This window comes from Primulina eburnea, chromosome 5 (assembly GCF_022965805.1).
Source record: "Primulina eburnea isolate SZY01 chromosome 5, ASM2296580v1, whole genome shotgun sequence".
Taxonomy (NCBI): Eukaryota; Viridiplantae; Streptophyta; class Magnoliopsida; order Lamiales; family Gesneriaceae; genus Primulina; species Primulina eburnea.
Genome location: NC_133105.1, coordinates 2007731 through 2031478, shown reverse-complemented (window position 1 = coordinate 2031478; position 23748 = coordinate 2007731). Strand labels below are relative to the sequence as shown.

The window sequence follows — 23748 nt, the reverse complement described above, 5'->3', positions numbered from 1 at the left end:
TTGGAAGTCCTGAAAAAAATATGGGTCGCTAAAATCCTTTGCTTTATCCATTATACTGTTACACATGCAGTTGTCGTGTTTAAATCAAAATATAACTTGTCGGTTGGAGTATTTTATTAGTCTTTATAGGGAATATTTTTTAATTTTTTTCCTACCATAGGAACCGGGTTTAAATGAGTCATCAAATCAAGAAGCTTCTGGGAAATTAGATTATCAAATTATGTGTTAATTTACTGACAGTCTGCAATATTAAAATATATATTCTTGGTTTTCGGCTTAAATAAATCAGTTTTGTGTGTGTTTTTAAACCCAAATTTTGGGTTAAGAACCGCTTAATTTAATTAAAATCTAGAAACTGACGAGATGTTAAATATGGTTTTACAAATATGATTCTTGTAAAAAAAAAACAAAGAATAATAAAAAAACACTTATTTGTTAAACACTGTCAATCTCTGATTTTAAGTTTTTATTTTTGTTTTCAAACACTATCGATTTTTATTTTTCTTCACTTTTCGTAATATATAAATTTAATCAAATAGTTGCACGTGAAACATATTGCAAATACTCGAATATTGTATTTCATTTTCATCAATTTTCTTGAAACTAAACAGATCCAATCTAAAAATTTGAGGGATTTTCTTTTTTAATCTAATATGCCAGCTGATATTCTAAAAATCTGCCATAAAAATGTGAAGATTCAAATGATTGCTAAAAACAAAACCTAATTTTAAAACATAAGTGTGGGCTTAAATTGCTTTATTTAAGTTGGCTTGGGATTGGGATTGGGATTGGGCAAACACATCCAATTCACTTGTGAGTTATTCACTTATTTTAAGTATTTTACTCATACGATGAATATTTATTTTATGTAATTATTATTAAATTAATAATTATTAGTGTTTGAATAATCATTAAAAATTTAAAATTATTGATATAATAAAAAAATTTAATTAAAGTTTAAATATTATTATAAAAAGTTATTATATTTTTTTTTTGAAATCAAAAAAGTTATTATATCAAAATATCTATAATATTAAAATAAAATTTAAATGAAGATAACAATCTTCTCTTGTTAAATCGACTTCTACTTTGGTTGAATAAACAATTATTAATAAAAAATAGAAAATGTATCTAAAAATTTATATTATTTTGTCTATCAAAATTTAAACAATAAATAAATATTCAAAAATAATTATTTTTTTCATTTATTAGATGAATCGGTTTTGATTAATTTTTTTAAAAAATAATCATATTAAAGTTCTAATTAAAATACATAATAATAATATATTTCAAAAGAATGCTGTTGTCTGCATTAATTAATTCAAAATTTTTGTTTCTAACGTAAAGTTAGACATTCAGAACATGATCGGGTCAGTAAGTCCAATTAAAACCATATGATTAACACGTTATTATATTTGTTTAGTTTTCAGTTTTCCCAACCATGTCTATCGGACTTTTTATATCATTTACGTCCCTCGTCTTTTAATTTTTGTCAGAAAAAGATATCTGTCATCAACCCCTACTGAAAAATATATCTGCAGATACGTTGGGAAGCCTCGATTTGTAACTCTATTAACCTTATTTTTGAATAAACAAGCCTTAATCCCAAAATCCAGTTGTCTCATACTTATTAATCTTATTTTTGAATAAACAAGCCCTACGAGGGACATATATAATAAGTACACGGTGGAGACATTAAATAGGACGTAAATGGCACATGAAAAATTATTTCTAATAATGGACCCGAACTATTAAATTATCTATTTCTTTATTTCATTTCTTCTTCTTTTTTTCATCCTTGGTTGTCCCATCAATATTATTTTATTTAGTTTTTATAATAGTCCCATCAATATTATTTTATTTAGTTTTTATAATAGTCCCATCAATATTATTTTAAAGTATTTATTCGATAACAACACGAACCGGCATGGTTTATTTATACAGTCACCCTTTCAAAGATTGATAATTAAATGTGCATACCTCGAACATAACTAAAAATACAAAAAAAATGTGGCTGGACGAAAATTAGCTAACATCCAGCTTCTTGTATATATTAATTTACTATTCTATATCCAAAGAGATACGATACTGATCTGTCGTGTGTGTGTGTGTGTGTCTATATATATATATATTATTGAATTAGATCGCAATATCCAACCAGGTTCCTTGATTTGGCTCCTAAGTATTTCTTGCAAACATTCATGTCTTCTTCTGATGTTAATCCTAAGAAATCTTGGTTATTACGTACAGTTTGGTACCTTTTTTTAATTATATAATATATATGTAAATGTATAAAGGTTTGATCACGTCTAGAAACCGACAATGTTGTTATATCTAATTATATTTTTGCATTATCTTATATATTGTTAACAAAAAAAATCATGGATCTCATATGTAATAATAAATGTGAACGATTAATTGAATATACAAGGTACGTTTTGGTGTGAAGTATAAGATATAGATTGATTATTCATTTTGTCTAATATTTAACTCAAGTTCTACAAATGATTAGTGTAATGTATCGTTATCTTATCCAGATATATTGATTTATTATTTTTATTATATTACACATCATTGATCATTTTATTCACGAATCAACCGATGTATACGTTACTGTTCCGACGGCCGTGAAGTATATCAAATATAATTATAATAATACAATTAATTAATCGTAATATTATGTGACCTTTGGACTAATCAATATATTAAATTCTTGTGTGTTGAATCATCCGTGCGGTACTTGCCACAATTAAACAACGTCACGCGAGTGCTTGTAATTAAGCACGCAAAAGCTAATTCATAAGGAAATTAAAATCCCGCCCCCTTAATCTCTCATATTTTCCTAAGTATTTAATTAATTTAGCTTCACAATTATCCACTGCCTAAATATTTCTCAACTAAACAAGCTAGCGAAATCTTGGATTTATTATTAACAAAATTTTTTATTACTTTGTCTCGAAAGAACCCACCTCAATAATTATCATATATAGTTCACAATGGAACAAAATAATCTGTATAAATACATATATACATGCATAGTTTCGTGTATTTGTTCTAAATTTTTTTGCTTCCATTTTTTACTTTCGACTTATTGCTTGTTGCATCTTATAAAAATCCAGTTTCATGCGACGGGGCCTTTAATATTTTAGCTTACCTACTACATAACAAATATTGAAATTATGCTCAAGATCCCTTCTCGGATCGACGTAATATATAGATGCAAACGAATCAAGTCTATCTTTAAGATTTTTGAGTCGGCTTTAATAATATTTGAATCAATTTTAGAATTTGAATCAAATATAAACGTATCAAAAATATCTTATAAATCAAATATATAATTTTGTGTTTTGTGATGAATAAAAAAAAATTTATTTACTTGTTAAAAAAATACATATTATCAAGTGAATTGTATAATTTTTTAATTATATAAACTGATAAATATTTATTTAAATAAAAAATGGACAAATAATCGTATAATTTGAACAATAGATCAATTCTTTATTTGATAATACGAACCGAAAATAATCTATTAAGACCAAAGCAAATAAATACTTACACCAAAAATTTATATTGTATCTCATCTTCTCTCTTGCTGTGTTTTTGGACTACGTCTACATGCATTTTTGGAAGATTCACTCATTTGTTCGACTCCAGATAGACCGTCCTTTTCCGGTCTCGAGGATTCTTCGTTGGCGGACATTCAGAAGCAACGCTGGACTCATCGAAGATACAACCAATGCCCGCATTTTCATTTATCGTGTTTGTTCTACCTTATATATATTCCATGAATGTTCTGCTGCATCCCTCGCTCACATTGTCGGACCATTTGTGTTTTATCCGGCTGTTACGCTATCCAAGGGAGAGGGGTTTACTTTTCTTGTAATCCCTCCAGTTGGGCTGATTCTGAGGTACTTTGGATAATCGTTTTTTTAATGATCTTGAAGTGCTGATTGTTCGTATTATGGTTTCTCATTATGGGCTTTGGTTTTTATGCACGAGTTCCTGGTATCTTATGTTGATTTTGGAAGTATGCACTTGTTTACCGTTATCAATTAAGGAAATAAACTATAGTTCATCTTCTGTCGACTGTTCTTTAACTTGGAATTTATATCGTGAGAATTTTTATGGTTAAATGTGATTCAAGAATTATGTTTGTGTGCTGTTTTGTGATGATGTGCCGGTTGGAATATCTGTTATTTTTCAAAAGATGAGATTCGTACTATAAAATGCTGTGTTTGTTCAGAGGAAACAAAGCATTTTCAGATGTGTTTGATGGACTTAATGACTCAACCTATGCAACTGAATCATGTAGTTGTGTCCAATGTGCAGAAAAGTAAATTGAGGCAAGGAACAAAGTTTGGAGTAAACAATATTTTCCCATCACGGATACTTAAATACTCAAATTTTCTAGATCAAATTTCGGAGTTTAGTATCTTCCTTGCTGTTTCTTCAATTTCTTATTTTTATGTAATCCTTTGCAGATTTGCTACAGAGAAGCCACGGGGCGCTTAACCCAAATCAATTACTATGGAGATGGATAAAACCACAATAGCCATGGAAGCTGTCAATAATGAAACTGTTGATTTGGTGAGATTCAATATAATCGTTTATAAGTTAAAAGTGAGGTCGACTATAATGCTAATTGATATTATCTGATAATATTGGATATCAATTGAGTAGATTATGGTTATGGATACTTGTATACACGGAGATATCCAAGATAGAACATATTCATCGATCATTCATTCCAATAGTAAAACACTCTCATCACAATATATTAGGTCGAGTTAGTTTATTTGTATGATCTCTTAGCAACTCAAATGTTCATACCAAATTACCAACTATACTAGGATAAAAATGAAATATTACCGTTTATGTTAGGAATGCAAGATAGGCACATTATTTATTTGCTACAGCCATAGATTTCTCTGCTTGCCTAGGAATTTAGTTCTAGATATTGGTTATATTCACTAATATGATCTAAACACTTTCTTATGGCAGGAAAATATCCCTATTGAAGAAGTTTTCGAGAAGTTGAAATGCACGGAAGGGGGTCTTAGCTCTACTGAGGTTCAAAAAAGATTGGAAGTGTTTGGATATAATAAACTCGAAGAAAAAGAGGTGGACCGGAACTTTTTCGTCTTTTCTCTTGCCACATTCATCTATACTATGCTATATCATGCATCTATAAGATTTCTTACTTGGCCTGTCTGATCTTTCGATCTTTTTATTGCCCTGAAGGAGAGTAAAATACTCAAGTTTCTTGGATTTATGTGGAATCCTTTGTCATGGGTTATGGAAGCAGCTGCCATCATGGCTATCGCTATCCCACACGGAAAGGTACAAACAAAGGGGATTAAGCATTCTAAGTACTTATAAAATGAGCATGGAATAATATGGAGTCTATGCCTAAATACTGATATTCATTTTATGCTTCAGGGAGTTGATTACAGTGATTTTGTCGGAATTATTGGACTTCTTATTGTGAATTCAACTATAAGTTTTATAGAGGAAAACAATGCTGGGAATGCAGCTGCAGCTTTGATGGCTCGGTTGGCTCCCAAGGCTAAGGTCTGTTTGGATTTATTATTCCTTTTTGCATTTTCTTGAATGTAGAAATATCTTATTTTTTACAATGTCTGTCTTATAGAAAATTTAATCACATAACTAGGTTTTACGAGATGCAAAATGGAGCGAAGAAGATGCATCTGTGTTGGTTCCAGGAGACATAATTAGTATAAAACTAGGAGACATCATTCCTGCAGATGCACGTTTGCTTCAAGGAGATCCACTCAAAATTGATCAGGTAACAGCAAAATACTTGAATATGTGTCATCTTTTAAGAGTTTTTTGGATAAGAATTTGACATATTGAGGTATATTTTCTAATATTGTTGCTCCTAATCTAAGTCCCGAAAATAAAACAAAAAAAAAAAAGCAAAGAAAGAAAGTGAAGGAACCATAATTGGTTATATTTATAGATTGTGTTTTCAACAGTGTTCAATGAAATATGGCTGACTCAGGAAGGGCACCTTTGCCCGAGACAACGATTTCATGGTTGACTTGGGATCAAAGGCATCCATTTCATAGTTTCAGTATGATGCTGTTGGCAATTTGAAAAACGATGGTTAAATTTACATATATAATATATTATTACTGATTTAGATATTTTTCAATATTTTTTGACCTTTTCAGCTGATAATTGTGTGAATAGACCTTTCCATAATATTGCAATGGACAGTGACCTGTATAACTGCCAAATAAGATACTTCCTTCAAACTTTGTGTGTCCCGTTACCTTGAAATGTGGTTTCAACTAGTTTCAATTGAAGCTTTCAACATGTAATCTTCTTCCTTTCTATCTTTAGTCTGCATTAACTGGAGAGTCACTTCCGGTGAGCAAAAATCCTGGCGATGGTGTGTATTCAGGTTCCACATGTAAGCAAGGTGAAATCGAAGCAGTTGTGATTGCAACTGGAGTGCATACATTCTTTGGAAAGGCAGCTCATCTTGTGGAAAACACAACCCATGTTGGACATTTTCAGCAGGTAGTTCATTTTCAATTTCATAGTACGATCTGTTTCATTTCCTAATATCATGATTACCGTGAAAATGTTTTGAAATACTACATTTCTTCTACCATTCAGGTCTTGACTTCGATTGGGAACTTCTGCATTTGTTCAATTGCCACTGGAATGGTGATTGAAATTATTGTGATATTTGCGGGCCAACATAGGGGTTACCGCGAAGCCGTAGATAACCTTCTTGTTCTATTGATCGGAGGAATCCCAATTGCAATGCCAACAGTTCTTTCTGTCACCATGGCAATTGGTTCCCACCGCCTCTCTCAACAGGTTGGTAAAAATATGGAATAGTTTTTTTCTTAGTTATTCTGTGCAATATACACCAAATGCATTTCTTGATGTTTGATCATATGCATGGGAGTCTTTATGGTACAAAATGACTCGGGATCACTTCAAAATTTGATAAAACCGTGTCTTGACAGGGTGCGATAACAAAAAGAATGACGGCAATTGAGGAAATGGCCGGAATGGACGTGCTTTGCAGCGATAAAACTGGCACTCTTACTCTCAACAAACTTACGGTGGACAAAATTTAATTGAGGTTGATATTTATTTTATTTGAATGGATAAATGTGCTCAAATTTACTGATAGAGTGGAATAGTTCAAAATTTTCTTCTTAGCTTATTCGACTTTTACTTCATTAAAATGTTATCACATCATCATATACTGATCATGATAGGTTTTTCTAAAAGACGTTGATAGAGACATGGTTGTATTGATGGCTGCAAGAGCCTCAAGGCTGGAAAACCAAGATGCTATTGACTGTGCAATTGTATCAATGTTGGATGATCCTAAAGAGGTATTCAATCATATGAAAAAATTTCTTATTTGACTTCTAATAGTTCTTTCAGTATCTGAGTTTTTGTCTGATGACGGTTGGTAAAAATGAATTTTCGAGTAAGTTCTTCATGATCTTGTGCTTCTGGTCTTGTCATCATTTAACGAATATCTAGAAATAATTAACGTTTACTTTGTTTATGCAAGGCACGAGCTGGAATAACAGAAGTTCACTTCCTTCCATTCAACCCGACTGACAAAAGGACAGCACTAACCTACATAGATAGTGCTGGTGTAATGCACAGAGTGAGCAAAGGTGCACCTGAGCAGGTATCCTCGTGCACTGAGCTATATATGAAATTATGCTGTGCATACTAACCTATTTCAGTAAGTTGCTTACTTCTGAAAAAAATTAGTTTAGCAGATATAAAGGAACATAACCGAGATTTTAGATTGATATAGGCCAAAATATAAAAGATATATTTTGGTGGCCAAAGATATTACACAATAAAAACTTTTCTAGGTAAAACTCTAGCTTTTTTAAAATGTCAGGCAGGATAAATGTCCATCTTTGCCTAAATAGATCAGCCCCTGTGTGCAACTGATCTACTAATCATGTTTGTATAATTTTACTATTTGCAAAAACAATGTGACCGTGGCATAGGCCGAAGGAACTAAAAAATTAGTATGATGGACTTGTAGATTCTGAACTTGGCATACAACAAGTCAGAGATTGAAAAGAGAGTGCATTCAATCATAGATAAATTTGCCGAACGAGGTCTCCGATCACTAGCAGTTGCACGTCAGGTAGCTTCTTCGTTGCAATCTAGTAAAATTTCAAGATTTTTTCATTCCATCTTCACGTGTTTATGGATTATACTTCCTGCAGGTAGTACCAGAAGGTACTAAGGAAAGTTCTGGCGGACCATGGGAATTTGTCGGTCTTCTCCCTCTATTTGATCCTCCACGCCATGACAGTGCTGAAACAATAAGAAAAGCTCTTGATCTTGGAGTTAGTGTCAAAATGATTACAGGTGTCCATTGTGGCTAGCAACGTTTTTAAAGCAAAAGTTTATGTGCTAGTTTTCATTTTGAATAGCGATTAAAGTTATTCTCAGCCTGTCTGCTTTCTGTATCTCTGGTTTTAATTGCAACATCGTGAAGAGGATACAATGTTGCAACTTTACATAATCCACATAATTAATGGTGACGAAAATCTTTTAGGTGATCAATTAGCCATTGGTAAAGAGACTGGAAGACGTCTCGGAATGGGAACGAACATGTACCCTTCCTCATCGTTGCTAGGAGGCCATAAAGATTCCTCTGTTGCAGCTCTGCCAGTTGAAGAACTCATTGAAAAAGCTGATGGTTTTGCTGGAGTTTTTCCTGGTATATTTTCTTTACTATGGCACAAAACTTTAAAACCTTCATCATTAAGGTATTTTCCAGTTTTTTTTCTTGAATTCAGAACACAAGTATGAGATTGTCAAGATATTACAAAGTCGAAAACACATTTGCGGAATGACCGGTGATGGTGTCAATGATGCGCCAGCACTAAAGATAGCTGACATTGGAATTGCAGTAGCAGATGCCACAGATGCTGCACAAAGTGCATCTGATATAGTGTTGACCGAACCAGGGCTGAGTGTTATTATTAGTGCTGTTTTAACAAGCCGTGCCATATTCCAAAGGATGAAGAACTATACGGCAAGATAGAATCAATTCCATTCCTAAAAGTATGTAAGATTTATTTGAAACCTTTTAATTAGTTCTCTTTCCTTTTCAGATATATGCTGTGTCGATCACCATACGTATTGTGGTAAGCCCCTTTGCTTCATAACTTTATAGAGTTATGTCATTATGAATTTGGTTATTATTGGACTGAATTGCACGTTTAAACTTGATTTATTGCTCACTTAACAGATGGGATTTTTGTTGCTAACGGCATTTTGGAGATTTGACTTTCCACCATTCATGGTTCTTGTCATTGCCATTCTTAATGATGGTAAGAGCCTCCGATTTTTAACTTGCAATAGTCCAAATCCAATGTCACTTCCAAGATATATGCATTTCATCTATTTCAATATTTTTCATCTTAAATCTGCTGACTTTTCTTCAGGTACTATTATGACAATATCAAAAGACAGAGTCAAGCCATCTCCGACTCCTGACTCATGGAAATTGAGTGAAATTTTTGCTACAGGGATTGTTTTAGGAAGCTACCTAGCTTTGATGACCGTTATATTTTTCCATTTAACTTATGAAACCTCATTTTTCGCGGTAAATGCAATACTCTGATTTTTTTATCCACTCTTGTTTTAGCTCATGACTTGCTTCTCATAATTTATGACCCTTTATCAGAACCATTTCAATGTGAAAGATTTTAGCAAGCACACGGGTTATCTAACGGACGACAGTAACGAAGAACTAAAAGCCCAACTAGCATCTGCTGTTTATCTTCAAGTCAGCACCATCAGCCAAGCTTTAATCTTCGTGACACGTTCCAGAGGATGGTCCTTCACTGAAAGACCTGGTCTTCTTTTAGTTTGTGCATTTATCATTGCACAATTGGTAAGAATAACGAATAAACGTCTTGCTTGTTTGTTTTGTCTTTGCTTTGCTTATCAATTTACATTACTGATGCTGGTGTCCTATTTTTACAGGTTGCAACTTTGCTATCTGCAGTGGTGACATGCGATTTATTTGGAATCAGGAAAATCGGATGGGGTTGGACAGCTGTGATATGGTTATATAATATTGTGACGTATTTCTTGCTTGATCCTATTAAATTTGGTGTTCGATATGCACTGAGCGGGAGAGCTTGGGGTCTGTTGCTTAATCAAAAGGTTAGTCAAACCTGCGACTTTCCATATACTGCTTCTTCAGTAATTTGGGTACAACTCTTTTACAGTTACCATAGCAACAAACCAGTTAAGACGTAAGCTACTATAGAAAAATTTTGTTGATTCATGCTCCCCTCAAGTTGTATTTTCACATAGATTAGCTGCTCTTAAAGTAAGTTGATTTTTTCGTTTGTAGACCGCTTTTACCTCTCGAAAGGACTACGGTAAGGAAGCTCGGGAGGCAGCATGGGCAACTGAACAGCGAACACTTCATGGCCTTCAGTCGGCGGAGTCCAAAATGTTTGCAGACAAACACACATTTAGGGACATCAACATCATGGCTGAGGAAGCTCGGAGACGTGCAGAGATTGCAAGGTCAGTAAAAAAGAAATTTTCTGTTCCAGTTTTTCCTAAAACTTGGTTTAAAAAAAAAAATTCACCGAGCAATGGTTTTTGTACTTTAATGCATACCCTCGTGCATAAACCGGCGAGGCAAAATAATGGCCCAAAAATCAGTACCCAAGATCAACTAAATGAAACATAGAGCACATCATGACTCTAATACCAGCTCTTTCAGCAAACTAAATTCTGAGTAAAACTGCATTGAAAAAGTTGTGTGCGTGCAGGTTGAGGGAACTCCATACTTTGAAAGGAAGGGTGGAATCATTTGTTAAGCTAAGGGGATTAGATATCGACGTCAATCCACACTACACAGTATAATCGAGCGGGTTCATCAGCATAAGTTTGTCATTCCATTTCCGTCCTCTACACTTGTATCCTAGAGCATTATATTCTTATTTGCATCAAAGGTTGATGATCATATAATTGTGCAGTAACACACGGAATCGGCGCAAGAGAGTCAATAAGAGCAAATGTAACTTTAGCCACTTCAAGTTTTCTCACCAATGTACTTTTCTGGTCTTGATTCGCCACTCATTCCAGCACTGCGCCTAGAATTTGTTACTCCTAGAGTTCATGCCATATTATTCTGAAATCATACTTTTATCACATCTATCCATTATTTTTTTTATCCGTGAATCTAATAGAATGCTTTTGTTTTTCTTTATAGCTTTTATAAAATCGAAATTAGATCTCAAAATATTATTTCTTGTTGTCTCCAGAATAATACACGGGGATTTTTTGGTGTTTTGTACTCATATTGAATCTTACATTTGTGATTTGAAGGCCTGAAATTATCGCTTATTTCAGCCGAATGACTAGTTCCACTGATTTCTTGCATTCTTTCAAAATTTAGAGTAGAGTGAGTCTCATGTGAGATCGTTTTACAGATCTTAATATATGAGACGAGTCAGCCCTACCGATATTTACAATAAAAAGTAATATTCGTAGCATAAAAAGTAATATTTTTAATAGATGACAAGAATAAATATCCGTATCACAAATACGGCTCAATTCTATTTATTTTTAACTACTAAAGAGGTGACGTCTCCTTGACGAAGCACGTAGAAATGGAAAAAAGGGTTGATACGCTTAATTATTACATCTCCATTACTATATTAATATATCTATAGTATATTAATAAGCGTGAAATCTTATAGTAACTACGTTAGAGGATACCGAAATATTTAATTTCATAATTATCATTCTTATATATCATACTAAAAACCTCCTCAAGTCATTTCATTTTTTACATAGAAAAAAATCTAAACAAAACTTTTTTTTAAATCGAACAACTCTTCTAAATTGAAAGTAATTTCGTATAATATTTTAGTATTATTTGATCAAATTAAAAATAATAATACATATGTGACGCATGTGCATATTTTACTAGTAAGCACTATGCGCAAATGATTGTGAAAACATGAAACGAAAAAAATTGTTTTTCAAATTAATTTTTTTGATTGCAAGGAGTGCAATTATTAGGAGGGAGATTGTTGGGTGCAATAATTGTCCTTGCTTGGTAGATCGATCGAACCATGGTGCTTGTGCTGCTGTGTGGTTTAAAAGATTTGAGTTGCACCATTACCACTGGCTATAACTTTTGGTAAAGCAGTAAGCACTCGGTCCTACAAATTGTTTTTCAAATTAATTTTTTTATTTAATTTTATAAATGAATAGAGTATTAAATTATTAGAGAAATTATGATACGTGTATTATTTCTTATTTAAATGTTAGTACTAACATATTTGGAGACCTAAATAAGATTTTATAAGGTGCCAATCTTAATTTATTACTCTTTATTTATTACATTAGAATATCCAATGAAAGTTCCCCAAGTCAAAAATATATTTAAGATTGGGCACCTTGTAAAATATTGTTTAGTCTCCTAATATATTCCTGAAAACTCTTATTTTTTATTTATTGAAAGGAATGCTTTATTAGAAAAAAAAAATGGAAATTCAAATATTAATCTTAAAAAATTATATTAAAATTAAAGAATAAAAATAATATTAAAATATATTAAAATATAAATTTTATTGATAAAATAACATTCCACTATAGGGTTTTTTCCTCCACAAATTTAGTTGTATACCTTTTTTAAAAAATATAAATAAATAATAATAATTGAAAAAAATATTAAATTCACGTAGAAGAATAACACCTAGTTCGGTAACTAATATAAAGAATGATAATTATGTAACTCCGGTCGCACGTAATCTTTGCTTCATAAAATTTTCGATTTGCACGCAAAGTTTCATTTTCGTGGCGTGGACTTCAAATTAGTGGGCGACAAAGAAAAATAAATTCTAAATTTAGTTTTGCTAGTTGGATTTTAAAATGATTTTCGAAAATTATCTTGAGAAAATGACGAGTTTTTTTATTTTCAAAGTGAAACTATTTTTAATCTTAAAGCTCACAATCTTTTAAAAATGTAATTTTTTTTAAAAAAAGAGAATTTCATTGCATCACAACAAATTGATCAGTTTTTACAAAAGGCATAATAAACGAGGGGATGTTTTAATATAGAGATTTTGATCTATTTTTAACCCAAAAGTTAGTTCTATGAAGAGGATTGTTCAAGTTCATATATACAGCTCTATGAATTTTATCTAATCGAGGTGAGATAACTAACATACTCCTCTCAAGTCTATGAATGAACATCTCAAGTATGAAATTTACAAGGGACTCGACCATTGGCAGAACGAGTGGCTCAACTATGAGCAGTTCAACATAACGGTGAAACGTGTGCTATGATACTATGTTAATATTGTAACTTTAACCTAACTCAATCCTAAAATTTAGCTTATTTCTATATATGGTTCGAACTGTCGATGCAATAGTTTTTCCCATGGTGAATCTTTTGTTTTTGGAATTCTATATCAAGGATAAATAGTTTTATATCAGAATCTATATTTTGTGTACTAACATTGATGACTAATAATTTCTTGTTAAATACAATTTTAAAATAATAAATAAATCAACATATGTAATGAAATAAACATTCAAATAAAATTTCACGTTAAATATCAAATAAAATAAAATAAACTCATATAATAGTTATTAAATATAAATTTTAAATTATTGGTATGATTTTAACCATGAAATTTGAAATATATATAAAGAAATAAACTTTCATAAAAAATGTTATTTTTTATATTTTTTGAATTAATTAGTGAGTTTAATGTGAAAACAATTAAATAAATATATTAGAATATCATATATAAAAGCTCTAATACTTTGACAAATGTTAATCAACAATCATTATAAATATATTTATTGTAAGAATTATGTTATATATATTTTATAGTGAAAAATAACTCCCTATCATGGGACCCTATGTTTTTTAATTGCTCATTAATATATCTTGTCATGCATTAAATATTTAGAGTTGTTGAGGAATATTTCACCCTACCTCATGGGACACTTTCCCAATGAGAAGATCAAAGGTCCAATTTTAACCACACATATGCGGGGTCCACCAATTCATATGCGGGATCCACCAAATTCTTTAAAATCAACGGCCCAGATCCTGTGGGGGCACTGCCCCCACAGGTAGCATCGACTCTACCGTTTGGTTGATTTGACGGGTTTATTTCACCCTACCCATGTGGGCATTGCCCCCATGATAGGATGAATGGTCAAGATTTGCTCATACATATATAGGACCCACTTTTTTTTTTTGAAATTGTATATGTCAAGATCTTACCCGTTGAAATGAAGTGAGTGTAGTGCCCATATAGGTAGGATCTACCGATTTGACGATCAAATGCATGTAGTTTTTTAGCTATAAAATTTAATAAAACAATCATGCATATGATATATACATTTGTTTGAAGATATTTTTTTCTTCACATTTCATAAACTTTTTGAGTTTTTACTATCTTTTAAAATCAAAATTAAATTATATGTATTACATAATAAATTTCATATGGATAGTATTATTTTACTTGAAAGAAAAAATAGATGAGAATTTTTTTTTTTTTTTATAAATCAAGTAATTTTCATATACATTAGTTAATAAAAAATTATTAAAAAATATATGATTTATATTTTTCATTAAACTTTCGGATACAAATCATTGTTATATTTTAAAAAAATATATTTTTGTGTGCTTAGTTCTTATTTATATATGTATATTAGACATTTCAAACTATTTGTTTTTGATGATGATCCATTTTTAATATCAAATAAGTCGTATTATTAAACATTTGAATATATGTTAGTATTAAACTTCATAATCATTGATATAAATTCTCCTAAATAATTTATTAAACTTTTGATTTTCAATTCTTAGTTAAAAACCGTAAAATAGGTTAGTACTAAACTTCACATTATCATATAGTTCTACACTTATCATGTTACTCTATATTGCATATATATTTAATTTTTTAATATATCTTCTTGTGATACTATAGTTTATTACTTAATTATAACTTGCACTAAAAATATAATTTCAAAATTGCACTAAAAATATAAAAAAAATATATGTAGAGAGAAAATAAAAATAATAAAACATTTAAAAGTAATATATATATATAATTATACAAGAATTCGATTATTTGACACAATGTGCGAAGCAAGAATATGTCAAAAGGATGGAAAATAATATATATGGCACTAGATTGATTGAATTTCTAGATTTATTTGACTCTATCATTGGTGTAATTGATCCACTCGTGGCAAACTAGCCACGCGCGCGCACACACACACATGTATATGTATATTTTCACGTGACATAAAATTTTCTATTATTGTATTGGAAGGTAAAAGTCGAACTAACTTATTTCTGATATTCCAATAACATTGACCCAAAAGTTTAAAAATACGTGAATAATTTGAAAACTGATCTGACATAGAATAATCCGTAGTCAAGTTTTCTTTTCTTTAATCAAATAATATTCTTGGAATGTCCCTTCAAGGAAAATGCAAGCGTTGACGACTGCATAGTTTTTTTAAATAACGAATGCCAGTCACGGGCATCTGTTGCTATTATTTATCCATTGACAATTAAACTTTTATAATTAATAATGTTGTAATAAGCAACAATTTTCTAAGAAAATAATAGTTGGAAAATAGAAGGTTCCTTTGGGGTGGCTCTCTAAGATTTTTGGGAAATATGGTATAAATCGAGGAAGACGCTCTTAAAATTATTTTCTGTTTCGATATAAATTTTAGAAATTAATTTAATTAATGTATTGATTGATATATTTTTGCTTGTTGAAAAATTAATAAGAAAGGTTAATTAATAATGGTTTCGTTTGAATGCCCAAAATTCAAAGCAATCATGGGCATGACCAACGTACCTTGACTAAAAGAGAGAAATTTTTATTTTTTACTTATATTTCATAAAAACTAATAATAATAATAATAATAATAATAATAATAATAATAATAATAATAAACCATTCTTTGTTTAGGGAGATAAAAACTTTTTAAAAAAGACTTTAAATTTATTCAAGGTTGATCGTCTCGTCAGAGCTTTAAGTTTTTTAAAAGTTATAATAGTGTGAGACGATAGTTTTCATTAGATATTTTAGTATAGGTTGATTCATATTATGAATTTGACTCGTGATACGATAGTTTTTGTGAATATTTTAATCCCAACATACAAAAAAAATTTAACAATGTTCCAAGAATATTAGTGATTATTGTGTTTCTTGTCCTCATAAATCTGTATGTGTGTGTGTATATATATATTTGTAAATGACTTTTATTTAAATTTCTTTCCGTTGGTCCATCCAAATTGTTGCAAAGTTTTGAACTATTTACGATATAGATTATACGTGTCAATTCAGGCTTTATTGTTAGTAATTGACTTGATAAGTATGGATAGTATTATTATTCCAAAAGGTGAAATCGCTCACCCCGGGCGCCCCTCACACCCTGCCCGACGGGTATGTGAGAGGAGGTAAATCATGGTAACCTGACCAACCAGCAGTGGCTAGACCCGTGCTTACCGCGCACAAGGAGCCTCCCCCCTACGTCGAAGGGAGTTACTCCCACACTGCCGCTTGCGAGACTCGATCCTTAGTCATTATTCCAAGATGTCACCACTGCTAGCCAGTCAGGCTAAGCCCATGCGGGCAGTATGGATAGTATTATTAATATTAGTCGTCGATGCTCACGTATCGCATGTATAACATAATATACAAACATTATATAGACATGTACGTAATATATTTATATTTTTTTAAGTATTTCGATATAAATGATGTTTTAATATTAACAAGGAAATATCAAAACAATATATTTTTACCATTAATTATGTGACATTACACAATAAGATTATTAATTTCATTAATGAAAAAACGCTTTCAAGATTTTAGCCAGTGAAATGTTTGTAAATTATATGTAGAAGCTGAGAAACACTTAAAATAAACTCTTGCAAATACTATCTTAATTTTTTTTTGTAAGATTGAGGGTATTATAGGCAAATTCAAAATAACATAATGACTCCATTGTGACGGAAGAAACTGCAGTGCAACTAACTATCCTGGATAAACTCTCGAGCTGAACACAGTAGAATACACTAGATAGCATTCCACATCTTATTTAAATACTTTAATAATTTAAACATTATTTATCGATATGAACACATGGATAGTAAATGCTACCTTAAGGTACTCGTACCAATCATTAAAAAAATCGAATTGGAGACATTAATTAATCAATAATTAATAAAGCTGATGAAGTCTTCCATCTAGAATGCTTTGAGATTGAGTTCTGCTTTTAGACTGTTGGTTTTCAAAATAATGATATTTTAGTCATTAATATTCCCAACAAGTTAACTAGTGTGTTTGTATGTCAAACCCTCCATTATCTCTGTAGATACATTGAAATTTTCTTTAAAACATTAATTAATTTATATACATTGATCAAGATTTTACCTTAATTAAATCAATATTGATTGAGAAATAAACAACTATTATAGTCTATGCTCCAGACTTTAGTTAAACTAATTTTACTCGTATATCAATATCTTCAGATCACGTCGATCCTCTTTTAGTGAAAATTGACACTGTAAATCAATGATTAAAAATTAAAATTTCATTGTATGTATGTATGTATTACATAAAGATAAATATTTCGAACATTAACATAAAAAAAAATCAATTCATATCTTGTCTTCTACCCTACGACCTAACGGGGAAGGAACGATCCAGGATATCAACCGTTATTTTAAAACCTTCACAGATTAAATAAAACCAACTCAAAATCCAAATGCCACCTAAGCGAGAAGCCATCCATCCAACGGTGGAAATTGGCTGAAGACCAGCTCAACATGATTTCCCTTTGTAAATAATATATAAAAAGTCAAACCCTTTTGACCGAAAACTCTTCTCTGTACGTAGGACGTAAGAAACCTCATACTCGAGAATAAAGCTAAGACTCTCTCTATAAATATATTTGCAAACGGCAAACGCAAACACAAACACAGCAATTCCACACTACTCGGTTTCACACTCGACCAAATATTCCGTTTTTCCACTGCTTAATCTTCTCAAATCGAACCTCATTCTAATGGCGAACCCTGATGAATATTCGGCCATTGAATATATACGAATGCATCTTTTGGGTGAATATTCTCCCACCCCACGTTCTTTTGACGACGATCTTTACAGCAATACCAGCTTGTTTAGTTCGTCTGTTTCCAACTGCAGTTCTCAGCATAGTGCGGAGTATACACTTGATTTCTCGAGCTCTGACGAATCTCAGATTCTGGAACGAAGTCAATTTGATGGTCCTCAGATGATCGACCTCACGACAACGAGAGCAAGAGATAGGAAGCCGTCGTTGAAGAATGAACTCCCAGAGGCTAATGGATTCGAGTGGATCATCGAGTTTTCGGGGTCGAATCATCAGTCCAACACACATTACAGAGGGGTGAGGCAGAGGCCATGGGGTAAGTTCGCGGCTGAGATCCGGAACCCGAAGCGGAAGGGAAACAGAATCTGGCTGGGGACTTTCGAAACCGCGGAGGATGCAGCCAGAGCATATGACAGGGCGGCTTTCGAGTTACGCGGGAGGAAGGCGATTCTCAACTTCCCCATTGAGATTCAGCAGGCGAAGAAAGTGCAGTACTCACCAGGCGCCGTGGAGGAGAAGGAGGAGTTTGGGAGAGAGCCGAAGAGGATCAAGCGTGAGATGGCGGTCAAGGATGAGATCATGGAGTGGCCATTGACGCCATCGATATGGAGCATGATGCCGCCATCTCCACGGATGGTTATATGAACGTTCTTGCATTCAAATACTGAATGACGTATATCGTGGACTGATCATGTAGCATGAGTTACAATTCAAACCATATTGAACTAAATATGTTTGACTAGTTGTAACAGACACCTACGCGTAGAGAGTAATAAAACATGTTTTTTACAGATTTATTATAGCTCAATTTTTTTATATGAAATTTAGCTATTATTTTTTTATTAAATATAAAAAATTAAGAACGATTTTTTTTTTCATGAACGACAATGCACGATTTGCACAAAATGTTTAGTATTGGAAGTTCGAAAGAATGATGAATTTGCATATTTCTTGTAATTGTAATATTTTTCATTTTTATTATTTCTCTTGGTAAATCGAGAAGAACGTTCTTGGATATGTAGTAATCACTACTAAATGTATGCATACACACACAAGTATATATAAACAGTTTTGTTAAGTTGTCCACCAAACTAAACGTGTCTCGTAAACATATGAATATATAATTTTGATATATTTGATTATATCCAACAGATAAATAACACTTCATTTTCTAAATTTTCCTTACCGAAAGTCTTCTAGGTTATCTAATTCCTAAAATAAGTATTACATATGAGAAGACAAAAATACTCTTTAGTTCAATGCTTCAATATACATAGATTTAAATATCTTGGTCCTAAAATTATTTTTCGCTCCAAACATAATTCTTGAATTCATGATCACCTTCCCAAAGTCTCTCAACAACCTTTTGACTGCGATTTCTCGGCCGTTTTGGAACTACTCCCTGTTAAATGAGAACAAATTCAAACCAAATATTAATGTCTGTGTTTAAGGTTGATATATGTTCTACCACTTCAGTAAACTGTTAGCAAAGAGAATCGTTAATTAATAATAGCTTTTTTCAGAAACTCAAAGTATTGCAGGAAATGTAATAAAACATATGCGAGATGTTTATCACAAACTAATGCATAAATAACTTCTTCAAATGTAATAAATCACAGAAAGTCATTTTTTTAAAAATAATGATAGAAACAAAATACATTTATATTAATATATTTTAATCAATTATTTAAAATTTTTTAAATTCAAATCCATCAAAATAATAGCTAATTTCGATTATTGATTTAAAATATTTTATATGATAAATAGAACTATCGATATCAATAGTTTTTCAAAAAATATCAATTTTGACCATATACTTATATAATCGATATATTGATCTCAAAATATTGCTATTGAATGCAAAAATTAGAATATTTATTATAAATAATCAAAATAAACTTTTAGGAGAAAATTATTCATTTAAATTTAACTACAACAATCCCCTTACTTTTAGTTTATATTTTCTTATTTAACTGAATATTGTTTTATATAATGTATATAATATTGACCCCAATGTTGTCTTTTCCCTTTCCTTTTTCCTCGTTACGTTTTATCCATTATTATTGCTGTCGTTGCTGATATCTCTTCAATCTCTCTTTCGTCCTCCACAATCTTTACGTTCTCGTGCGTACTTCTCTTTAACTGTTCTACGAATGTGGATTTCAGTTGTCATTTGCATTTATCTGTTCTACAAATTGAATTTTTAATGTGGATTAATTCAGTTGTCATTGCATTTATTTTGCAGTCGTAGTGATTATTCCCATTGATTTGGGTTTTGTTCCTTGAATTCGTTTTTGCTCAATATATCTTGTCCTGCAGCTTGATATTTTGTTTTCCTAGTAATGTCTGCAAAATTGGGTGCGTGCTGTGTGAAATTTAACTGTCTTTATTTTTGGAGTGGTTGTTGTCTGTTATGTTTCTGCCCAGTTTCGTTGATTTTTGATTTTTTGCTGTGTGTTTAGATAAAATACTAATGGGTTTTGTCTCCTTCAGCATAAATTCTGGTCAATCCATTCTAATAGGCGGTTATAGCAGAGAAAGGGACACGGAAGAACTCATGGACCTTCAAACTCCCTGTAACGCTTGCCTCTCAGTTAAAAGAAGAAGACCATCGCGCCTTGGACCATCATTAAACCAAAAGTTCATAGCCATGCCCTTCAATTCCCGGCGAAAAATAATATGGCAGCTTCAGAGTTTGGTTGCAGTGAATGGTAGCGCTCCATCTACTACTGTTCCGACCCACAAAGTCACGGTACACGATCGCCAACGTGAGGTTGTCCATGAATTTTTCGTCCCCGAGGTAATTAGCTGACAAATGCTATGCGTGCTATATATTTTTGAAGATTTGGCTTGATTGTAATTATAACTCGAATATATTGAAGTGTAGGACCAATATATACTACACACGGCAGAGTCTCAGAGTATAAGTCTACCCTTTGCTTGCAGACATGGTACTATTCGATTATATTTGCTAAAAAGTTTACACATTCCACTCACTTGTGTAGATTGTGTTCATTTTAGGGGAAAGAAAGGGGATTCAAATGAACATGGAATGTAGAGCCTACTACCATTATTATTATTACTATTAGTGTCTATTACTATTTATATTTGTTATTTAATTGAACCGAATTCTTGGTCTGACACAGTTAGAAAATGTGCTATCATCTCCCTTTCGTAAGATGGCGCAATAATGCTAACTTTCTGTCTGATAGTATGCTTACCATATTCGTGGTCTGGTGTATGTTAGCTGTTTGCAAAGTTTGAAATCAGTTACTAAGTCCAGCAATTATTTGTCTTCAAATGTCTTCTTGTAGAAAATACTGAAATGCACATGTTTGTGGAAAACTTTCTCACGTGAATATCATTCACCGTACAAAAGACTCTGTGAATATCTTCTGCATGAGTAAATGAATTGGCAAAAGATGATGATAGCCACGGCCTTACTGTATTTTGTTGTATTGGCCATGGAGGATGGCTTGTGTTGGCCATCTTAATTTGTTCATCAGTGTGAATTCAAGTTACATTTCATACTTGCCCTGCATCTAGTAGGTCAGATAGCTTACTCCAATATCTTTTCTATCCTCCTTGACACGTGGGTTTGAAATTGAAATTGCATTACCACCGCTTCAGTAAGCATGGGCAATTTTACACTTGACTTGAGTGGAATCATCGATTTAGGAATGTGTTGATTTGCAGACTGGACAGCATGAAATAAGCACGTCAGTTCGTCTACACGGGAACCTGTATTTGGAATTTGTATCTATTGTTAAAATGCAGTGATGGAATCTGGTATATTGCAATCAATTTAATGATTAACGAGATAAGATACCTGTGTTAAAATGTTTAATTAAACCTAACTGAAATATCATGGATTTGAGCTTAGCTTCTATATTGGTGGTTGATAAATCTTTGATCTAGATTTGGGCCTGATTCTCGGAGCAGTACATTTTTTTTCACTATTTAATTCTCTATTTCATAGGTTGTTGTACCAGCTGTGCTGTTCGTGTGAAGTCTGGGCAACTCAGACAGCCTGAAGCATTAGGAATATCTGCTGAATTGAAAGATAAGGTGTGCTATCTACTTGACGAACTAATGTTGAAGTGTTATATTTGCAATTTTTAATTCCATATGTGATCTTAATGTAACCAATTTAACATATTTCATAAATTATGAAAGAAGATGCTTGTGCATAATTTTTTACTTGTGCACTGGGATTAATGTTTAAGGGTCAATCGTAGGCTAACTGAAAATCCATGACCTCGAGTGTTTAGTTGGAGTCATCGGATAATTGAATGATAAAGTATAACCTAGTAGATTAATGAATGATGGCCAGTAATTAATTAATTGTCTTTGAAAGTCCTTATTCTGGGGCTCTAGCGATCACCCTTATGTCTGTTTTTCCTTCTTCACTTTCACCTCTATGGTGGCAGTTTTTACATCATTGTTAATTTTTTTAGCTTAAGTTTGTTTGCTGGATATTCCTAATTTATGCCAACTTTGGATTTTTGGGCCAATACATTTATACTCATTTTCTCTGGTGTGTAGGGGTATGCACTTCTTTGTGTGGGCTTCCCATCATCTGACCTGGAGGTTGAGACACAAGACGAGGATGAGGTAGTAAATCTTAGAGTTTATAGCTTTGATAGCTTCTGAAATTAAGATGAAATGCAACAAAATCACTCTTCCCTGTTCAAAAGTTACGACCATACTCTACTTAACTTTTAGAGTTTACATTTGCACCCACCCTTTATGGATGTTATAAATTTGTGCATGATAGGTTATATTGAAAGAACTCGAGAGTTCTTTGTAAATTTTCTGAACAATAGGAAGTCATTTACAGTTCTGTCTAAGTTGGTGGGGGCGTAAATAGAATTCACCGTCACTTCTTTCCTTCGAGAAGTGCAATTTGCTATAAATATGCTTGCATCGCATAGAGTAAACATACTTGCATAGAGTAAACATACTTGAATCGTGTCTTGAATTTGTGACATGTTCATGATTGCAGCTAAAGTTTTCTTGTGATACATTTGTTTATCTTCAGTGGAGCACGAAGATCATAAAACTTTATTGCGTTTACAGGTGTATTGGCTTCAATTTGGACGATATTTTGCAAGAGGACCTATTGTAAGTTATATTTCTCAACTCGCTTTAGGTTAATAGCCTTAAAATGAGAAACATAACCAAAAAGGGTAGAAATAGTTGAATCCAATGCACATGATCATAATGTAGTTATTTCTCTACAACTTAATGCAGGAAAGAGATGATTATGCATTAGAATTGGCCATGGGAGATGAGTAAGCATAGCTCTGCCCACAATCACCAATTTGGTAACATGTAACAAGTAGTTTTATGCCATGCGGTTTTTGTTTATTTGTTTTTGTATCCTCAATATTACTTGTTAAGAAATACTTCCCAAATTTTTGTGCCAAACAAAATGGACCTTGCTTCATGCTTCGATGTGCACCTTGTCATCAGGGGTCATGCTCAGGACCTTCCTAGTTGTTTAGGGAGTAACTCTTAATAAACATCACTGATGCACAAAATCAATTCGAATAA

General features: G+C 32.1%; 2 protein-coding genes and 1 pseudogene across 4 annotated transcripts; all 3 read left to right on the top strand.

Moving 5' to 3' along the window:
* Positions 1-4461: 4461 nt before the first annotated feature.
* LOC140832183 (plasma membrane ATPase 1-like) lies at positions 4462-10933 on the top strand (annotated as a pseudogene).
* A 6970-nt stretch (positions 10934-17903) lies between these two features.
* On the top strand, positions 17904-18987 carry LOC140832181 (ethylene-responsive transcription factor 5-like). The gene has a single exon (XM_073196049.1). It carries the CDS (start codon positions 18127-18129, stop codon positions 18835-18837), a length of 711 nt encoding a protein of 236 aa, XP_073052150.1. The 5' UTR covers positions 17904-18126; the 3' UTR covers positions 18838-18987.
* A 1215-nt stretch (positions 18988-20202) lies between these two features.
* On the top strand, positions 20203-23641 carry LOC140832182 (ferredoxin C 2, chloroplastic-like). Of its 3 annotated transcripts, none has more exons than XM_073196051.1 (7): positions 20203-20316; positions 20686-20992; positions 21080-21143; positions 22172-22260; positions 22738-22806; positions 23272-23316; positions 23446-23641. In XM_073196051.1, the coding sequence occupies exons 2-7, from the start codon at positions 20750-20752 to the stop codon at positions 23488-23490; spliced, it is 555 nt and encodes a 184-aa protein (XP_073052152.1). In that variant the 5' UTR covers positions 20203-20316; positions 20686-20749; the 3' UTR covers positions 23491-23641. The 3 variants fall into 3 exon arrangements, with proteins under 3 accessions (XP_073052152.1, XP_073052151.1, XP_073052153.1); XM_073196050.1 differs by having other exon boundaries at positions 20215-20316; positions 20655-20992; XM_073196052.1 differs by having other exon boundaries at positions 20231-20320.
* Positions 23642-23748: the final 107 nt, after the last annotated feature.

Bases quoted from the DNA above. Each gene is read 5' to 3' on its own strand.
- LOC140832181 (XM_073196049.1), top strand. From the start codon at position 18,127: ATGGCGAACCCTGATGAATATTCGGCCATTGAATATATACGAATGCAT.
- LOC140832182 (XM_073196050.1), top strand. From the start codon at position 20,666: ATGGGTTTTGTCTCCTTCAGCATAAATTCTGGTCAATCCATTCTAATA. The intron at 21,144-22,171 runs GTACTATTCGAT...TCTATTTCATAG, and splicing joins ACCCTTTGCTTGCAGACATG to GTTGTTGTACCAGCTGTGCT. The intron at 22,807-23,271 runs GTAGTAAATCTT...TTGCGTTTACAG, and splicing joins AGACACAAGACGAGGATGAG to GTGTATTGGCTTCAATTTGG.